We start from the raw sequence: 8,273 nt of genomic DNA on the forward strand, positions 1-8,273 counted from the left end.
CAGCAATTCCCAAGGTGCAGTGGGGCTGTAGCAGGCAACCTTTGTTGCAATTGGCACACAGTGTTTCACTCGGCTCTCAATGTCAGCATCGATGCCAAGCCACCACACATGATTCCGAGCGAGCATCTTCATCTTAGATATACCCAGATGGGCACTGTGCAATTCGGCTAGGAACAACTCCCTTCCTGGTACAGGGATGACTACTCTGGCTACCCGAAATATGATGTCACCTTTGCAACTTATCTCTTCAGAAACTGGCTCACTGGCCCAACCTATTAGTATCCTGTGTCTCACTTTGGACAACAGCAGATCCCTGCTGGTCCAGCACTTGATTTGCTGAACTGAAGCTAGCAACGTATCCAAGAAATTAAAAGCCATAATAATTTCCTGCAGTACAAGGGGAAATGCTACACGCCTGGTAGAGGCAAGCAATTAAAGCACATCTGCAATAGGTGTTCTAGTAAGAAGTCTCAACACCAGGTTAAAGTCCAACAGATTTATTTGGTAGCACAAGCCACAAGCTTTTGGAGAGCTGCCCCTTCCTCAGGTGAGTGGGAGTTCTGTCACAAACAGGGCATATAAAGACACAAACTCAATTTACAAAATAATGGTTGGAATGCGAGTCTTTACAGGTAAAGACGCTTTACAGGTAAAGACCATGCAGACGCTACGACAACGGATGAATGAACACCGCTCGACAATCACCAGGCAACAGTGTTCTCTTCCTGTTGAGGAACACTTCAGCGGTCACAGGCATTCGGCCTCTGATCTTCGGGTAAGTGTTCTCCAAGGCGGCCTTCACGACACACGACAACGCAGAGTCGCTGAGCAGAGACTGATAGCCAAGTTCCACGCATATGAAGACGGCCTCAACTGGGATCTTGGGTTCATGTCACACTATCTGTAACCCCCACGACTTGCCTGGGCTTGCAAAATCTCGCAAACTGTCCTGGCTGGAGACAATACACATCTCTTTAACCTGTGCTTAACCCTCTCTCCACTCACATTGTCTGTACCTTTAAGACTTGATTACCTGTAAAGACTCGCATTCCAATCATTATTTTGTAAATTGAGTTTCTGTCTTCATATGCCCTGTTGGTGAACACAACTCCCACTCACCTGATGAAGGGGCAGCGCTCCGAAAGCTTGTGGCTTGTGCTACCAAATAAACCTGTTGGACTTTGACCTGGGTGTTGTGAATCTGCTTACTGTGTTTACCCCAGTCCAACGCCAGCATCCCCACATCATAGGTGTTTTAGGCCAGTGCTTGAATCTATATTCATTGGCAGACATAATTAACCTCCAACACTGAATTCTTGCCAATGCAATTGAATAGCCTTGTCTTCACCCAGGAGTGGTTTGTGGTCTGTAGCAATGGGAAAATGCCACCCATATGCATACTGATGGAACTCCTTTATCCCATATACTATTGACAAGCCTTCTTTTTCAATATTTTCAGCCTCAGAGGTTCTTTCAGATCCATTGTCCATTTTATGAAACAATACTCTACCGACACCATATGGAGAGACATCGCAGGTTAACACCAATTCCTTAGATGGGTTGAAATGCACCAATAAACTCGATGAATGTAGCAATTGCTTCACTCTGTTAAAAGCTTTTCTCTTTAGCAGCTTATGCAAGGCCAATAATGTTGACAACTTTGGTAGAAAACACCCATCGTAGTTCAACATTCCTAAGAAAGTCTTGAGCTCAGATGTATTTCTCTGGTGCCTCCTTTATTGCTCAGACCTTTCATGGGGTGTAATCCTTGTGCATCTACACGACACCCCAGATAGGCTACCTCGGTGACTTGAAAAGTACATTTCTCTTTCTTGAGGCGAACGCCAGCCTCTTGAAATTTCTTTAGCACCTGCTGCAAGCAAGGTGCTCAGCTTCCGTCAATCCAGATATCAAAACATCATCCAGGTATACAACAACTCAGGGCAGTCCTTGCAATAGACTTTCCATTATTCTCTAGAAAATAGCACATGCCTACCCTTTGGTGTGTCATTGACACGTACACTAAAACAAACCTTTGTGTTAGTTTATCGTAACATAACCTCAGGAAACATAGTCTAACTCAAGTTGCTGATTTGCGTGGCTCATATCCAGCTTTGTGTAATACTGACCTCTGGCCAGCTTTGCATACAAGTCTTCAATCTTCGGGACTGAATAATTACTTATCTATCTTGGCAGCCTGATTAACTGTTAATTTGTGGTCTCCACAGATGCGGACGATTTTGTCAGGCTTTATCACGGGAACTTTGGGTGCTGCCCACTCTGTGAATTGAACTGGCTGGATAATACCCAGTTCTTGCAATCTCTTCAATTCCGTGTCCAACTTTTCTCACAAAGGCATATGGTTCTGGTCTTGCTCTAAAAAAAAACAAGGGTCAACTCTGGATCTGCAGAGATTTTCACCTGGAGGCCCTTTATTTTTTAGTCACAAAAACATACTTTTTCATTAACTCAGGTAGTCCCCCTTCCCATACTTAGAAGGTTTCCATCCAGTTTAACTTGATTATCTTGAGCCAATCACGGCCCAAAAGACCTGGCCTTTAGCCTCACATTATTACTGGGAGCTGAGCGGACTGCTGCTGATAGCTTACAGGTACCATGGTAGTACCCTTTAATCTTGAAGGCTTCTCCTGTGTAAGTTGTTAGTTTTGCTGCGATACCCCTCAAACTCAATGGTTGGAGTGGAGTCCTTCTTGTAAATATTGAAATGTGTGTTCTCCTGCACGAAAGGATGTCCCGAGGCATGGTACATTGGGGAGACCATGCAGACGCTACGACAACGGATGAATGAACACCGCTCGACAATCACCAGGCAAGAATGTTCTCTTCCTGTTGGGGAACACTTCAGCGGTCACGGGCATTCGGCCTCTGATCTTCGGATAAGCATTCTCCAAGGCGGCCTTCACGACACACAACAACGCAGAGTCGCTGAGCAGAGACTGAAAGTCAAGTTCCGCACACATGAGGACGGCCTCAACCGGGATCTTGGGTTCATGTCACACTATCTGTAACCCCCACGACTTGCCTGGGCTTGCAAAATCTCGCTAACTGTCCTGTCTGGAGACAATACACATCTCTTTAACCTGTGCTTAACCCTCTCTCCACTCACATTGTCTGTACCTGTAAAGACTTGATTACCTGAAAAGACTCACATTCCAACAATTATTTTGTAAATTGAGTTTGTGTCTTTATATGCCCTGTTTGTGAACAGAACTCCCACTCACCTGATGAAGGAGCAGCGCTCCGAAAGCTAGTGGCTTGTGCTATCAAATAAACCTGTTGGACTTTAACCTGGTGTTGTGAGACTTCTTACTGTGTTTACCCCAGTTCAACGCCAGCATCTCCACATCATGTTCTCCTATCACCATAGAGACTCCTGTATCAACTTCCATCTTTAAGGGCCTACCGTTTATCAAAAGCATCATAAAACCTTATCCACTTTCACACTGAACAATGAGTGAACATTTAAATCCTTAGGATTGGACTCTTCCTTATTATGCACTTGCGATGCATTACTAACTCTGTTATCAAGTAGATTTGACTTACTTCAACATTAGTGCCTTAAGTGTCCTTTCCTGTGGCAGAAAAAACATTCAGCCTCTTTATACCTGTAGACTTCAGGGATGTGATTACCCTGCACTGGTAACACTCTACTTCAAACCTTGGCGATTGATTGGCTCTTTTAATTCTTCTCACTCTAGTCATAGCTGCGTTTCTTTCTGTTTTAAAATTACACATTTATTTTTGGCACCACTGCTGACTGCAGCTTCCCGCCCTAACTGGTAAACCACACCATTTTGTACACTCTGAAGCTCCTGTGCACCCATCTCAGTGCCCTCCACCAGCAGCACTATCTCCAGCGCCTTCTTAAAATTTGTATCTGCTTCTACTAATAGCCTCCTTTGGATGGTCTCATTATTTACCCTGCAGACTAAACGGTCCCGCAGCATAACGTTGAGTGGCTCCGACGTTGCAGTGCTCTGAGATCTGTCTTAACTTGGTAATATAAATTGCAATAGTTTCCCAGGGGCTCTCCTGGTTGAGTTAAACTTAAGTCACTGCAATATTACAAATGGCTGTGTGTGGTAGTGTGTTTTCACTAATTCAACTATCGTAGTTAATGACTTGCAGTAGAGCACGTTTGAGGATATGAGGCTCATATTAAACTGTAGGCCTAGGTCCCATACACGCTCAGAAGGATTGCCTTTCTCTTCCTCTCCTCCTCTATTCCATTGGCCAGAAAATAGTAGCCCCAAAGTTCAATGTATTGTGTGCAATCCTCCACAGAGCATCAAAAGGATCTATCTAACTGAATGGGGACATATCTGCAAACACTTCTGTTTCGCAACTTGAATTGAACTTCACTGTGACATTATACTCATGATCTTGGGACTGCTTTTTTTTTCTCTTTTATCCTTTTGCCAATGTAATAGCTCATGTCCACCAGTTAGGTAAATAACAACTGCCAACTGCAATGTTTATTTACACACAACTGTAATACAGTGGCTTGCAGCCTCATAGCAGCCAGTCAGCCCCCCGGGATCAATCTACTACAAAATCTTGCGCTTATCAGGGTAATTACCCCACCTTGGACCCTGAGACCTGAGTTCGCTGGGTCATGTAATCCTCTCGACAGAGCACCCCATAAATAGGACAATTGCCACAGATACCATTAAAAGCTATAATGAAGCAAATGCTTCATTCCCACCAGGACATTCCAATTTCTTGACACAAATCTTAGCATCATAAGAATTATAGATCCCTACAGCGCAGGAGACCATATGGCCCATCAAGCCTGTACCAACAACAATCCCACCCAGGCCCTATCCCCGTGATCCCACATATTTACCCTGCTCTTACCCCTGACCAATCAACCGAACCCGCACATCTTTGGACTGCGGGAGGAAACCGGAGCAGCCGGAGGAAACTCATGTCGACACAGGGAGAATATGCAAACTCCACACATACAGTCCTGGAAGAATTTGCCCAACCTCTCAAGAAAAGAATGAGACATACTAGACACAAGGTACTTAAAAGGAAAAAAGATAAAATTAATCCCTTAAAAATGACGAGGTTAAAAACAAGTCTCTAGTTCTTACTTTGAAGACAGAGCAATGATGGAAATCATAAATACATTTTCTTGAATCCAGATTACTTTTCTAGGTCCAGGTTCTTTTTTGTTATCTTAGGTTTCTCAATTCTAAACTTTATTTGAAAGCTTGCTCAGTTTGATCATGAAAACAAAGAAAAACAACAATCTGAAGGAGAATAAGTTCCTCATTACCATATCGGAGTCTGGGACCATGCGCAGTACAGAATTCAAAAAAATATTTGTCATTTGTTTGGGCCAACAGGTTTTGACCAGAAATAAAAAATGGAAGTAGCTCTATTAAAATTACACAGCAAAACCTAGCCAACTCTTGTGTTTCCAGCAGGTAGAAAGATAGAGGTAAAAAGAGAAGCCTCACAAATAGATATCGAGAGATCATACGATGTGCACAAAGTTCCAATATGTGCTTTCATTGGACAAGGTTCCAGAATGCAGTCAAAATTATACGTCCAATTATTTTACAATACAATTCCCTTCAATTTCCAGGCACAGTGTTAACCTTAAAGCAGATTCAGATCACTGCCAATTAAGTAGAGTGTACGCAACGTCCCCAATTAAAACTTAGTTATAGTCATCTCTATGAGTAGAAAAAAAACATATTTCATGGGCAAAGGAGCACCAAATATTTTCCAGGGAGAGAACAGTGTTATAGTTGAGTCTGGATGACCTTCATGCTCTGACATTTCCAGACTCAAAACATTAATCCTGTTCTCTCTCCACAGATGCTGTCTGACCTGCTGAAATTTTCCAGCATTTTCTGTTTTTGTTTCAGACCCAACATCCACAGTTATTTACTTTTACCAAACATTTTCCACTCATCACAGCAATAGTATTCCAGTGTCGGAAACTGAAAAGATAAAGTAAAAGGGCAATGAAAACAAAAGGAAAAAAAGAGGGGAAGGACAGCAAGAGCAAAAAAATGTAAAAAGGCTTGCAATTCTATAGCACCTTTTGTGACCACTGGACTGTCTCAAAGCAATGAAATACTTTCAAATTGTAGTCATTGTTGTATTCTCGGAAACACAGCAGTCAATTGGTCCACAGCAAGCTCACAAAAACAGCAGTTCTATATCTTGGTTTCAGATGAAGGTCGGCACAACATCGTGGGCCGAAGGGCCTGTTCTGTGCTGTAATGTTCTATGTTCTAATGAGCGAAGGACCAGCTAATGTTAAACAGAGGACATGTATACCCTCTTGGATGGATGTAAAAGTTCCCATGACAATTTTGAAGAAGAGCAATGATGTTCTCCCTCGATTCTTGACCAATTTTCTTCCTGAAACATTTTTTTTTTAAATGTTATGCAGTCACTATCTCCTTGCTATTCGTGGGAGCTTGCTGTGGCACAGCTCTCATCAGGTCACTATCTGAAACATTAACTCTGGGCTGGATTTAACACTTTCTCACCATTTGAACATTAAATCCCACAACAGACCTTGGGTAGCCCACCCACCAATGGACCAATTAAGGTCTGAAAATAGGCAATGTCCACTTAAGCACCTCATCCCACCATCACTGGGATTAAATCGATGGTGACAAGCAGTCAGCCCAGCAGGTTTTCCTCCCCCAGGATCTCTCAAATCCCAAACCCAGGAAACGCAAATGCGCAGTTGTGCCATCACTATGAGTAAGACACGATGACAATGTGACAATTTACATGAACATTTTTCCACTATTAATACGGACATAAAAATTTGTAATGGGATAGGAAGATCGCACAGATGCAAAATTGATATCAATAATGTACCTATTCCAATGTACACTTCTTACACTTTGTAGATGGTGCACCTTTGCTGAATGTTATTACCTGGTAGTGATATCCTTTTCAGAAAAAAGTCCAACCCGATCGTTTGCTTGTACTGTTTCCCGAAAGCTTCCTGGGCGAAACGCATTGCCAAACAAGTCTGTAAGAGAAACCACGAGTTAACACAGCATCAATCTTCACTGTTAGCAGGAGTGAGCGATCCCACCAGGACAAGTCTGGGAGGAGTGAGCGATCCCACCAGGACAAGCCTGGGAGGAGTGAGCGATCCCACCAGGACAATCCTGGGAGGAGTGAGCGATCCCACCAGGACAAGTCTGGGAGGAGTGAGCGATCCCACCAGGACAAGCCTGGGAGGAGTGAGCGATCCCACCAGGACAAGCCTGGGAGGAGTGAGCGATCCCACCAGGACAAGCCTGGGAGGAGTGAGCGATCCCACCAGGACAAGCCTGGGAGGAGTGAGCGATCCCACCAGGACAAGCCTGGGAGGAGTGAGCGATCCCACCAGGAGAAGTCTGGGTGTCCAGCTTTTGATTCTCGGAACCCCGATCGCCGCCCTCTCACCTTTCCCGAGGCGCCGTCCCCTAAAATGACGATCTTCAGCTGCCGGTCGTGAATTTCATCCTCGGAGTCGGACATGGTGCTGCCCCGCTCTTCCCGGCTCTGGGAGCCCTGACACCGCTCACCGCCGACTCGGTGTCCCCAGGCCCGCTCTCCCTCTCTGCCTACCCCCTGCCCTGTACACCCCACTCTCGCTATCTATTCCGTCTCTCTCTCTCTATATATATATATATACCCCACTCTAACTTTATCCTCTATCTCTCCTCTATTTATCCACCACTCCTCCTATCTCTCTCCCTTTATCTATTTATATATCTATACCAATCCCTCTCCCTGTGTGTCTCTAATCTTCTATCTATCCCTCTCTCTCTTTCTCTATTCCTCAAGATCTATCTATCTCTCTATCTCTCTCAATCTTTCCCTTTCTGTCTATCTCAATCTCTCTCTCCGCTCCGCCTGGCCGTTGCCAGGAGCCATTTTCACACCGGGATTAGCGCAATGTTCATGGGGAGGGGAATTTGCCACAATCACATTTTCTTCTTCCTCTACAGTGAGAGGGAGGGGGGGCGGATGGTAAAAATAGCAGTGAAGGAAAGGTTAGATCCTATGGTGAAGCCATCGTCTGCAGTGTTTTGTTGTTTTTTTAACGGTAGATTCCTTTATTCACCTCTCCCTCTCCCCCCCGTATTAGTGATGGCATCTCCCAATCCTGACGCAGTTTGGTAGTTAAGGAAAAGGTTAAAGTTCACTCAGAGCCTAAGAGCAAAGTGTAAATACCTGCAGCGAACCCAGTGAAACAGGGCAAAGTGTGAATACTTCCCAAT

General features: G+C 44.3%; 1 protein-coding gene across 2 annotated transcripts in view; it reads right to left on the reverse strand.

Annotated features, from left to right (window-relative positions):
* The window catches only part of rab28 (RAB28, member RAS oncogene family), a 153,116-nt gene extending 145,115 nt beyond the window's left edge, over positions 1 to 8,001 (reverse strand). For both annotated transcript variants that reach the window (XM_078214933.1, XM_078214924.1), the window contains exons 1-2: positions 7,453 to 8,001; positions 6,934 to 7,030 (exon numbers count right to left, since the gene is read on the reverse strand). In XM_078214933.1, coding sequence (XP_078071059.1) covers positions 6,934 to 7,030; positions 7,453 to 7,527 — 172 coding nt within the window. In that variant the 5' untranslated portion in view covers positions 7,528 to 8,001. The remainder of the gene's footprint in view (positions 1 to 6,933; positions 7,031 to 7,452) is intronic.
* Between the last annotated feature and the right edge of the window lie 272 nt (positions 8,002 to 8,273).

The sequence above is a fragment of the Mustelus asterias genome, chromosome 1, assembly GCF_964213995.1.
Source record: "Mustelus asterias chromosome 1, sMusAst1.hap1.1, whole genome shotgun sequence".
Classification (NCBI taxonomy): Eukaryota; Metazoa; Chordata; class Chondrichthyes; order Carcharhiniformes; family Triakidae; genus Mustelus; species Mustelus asterias.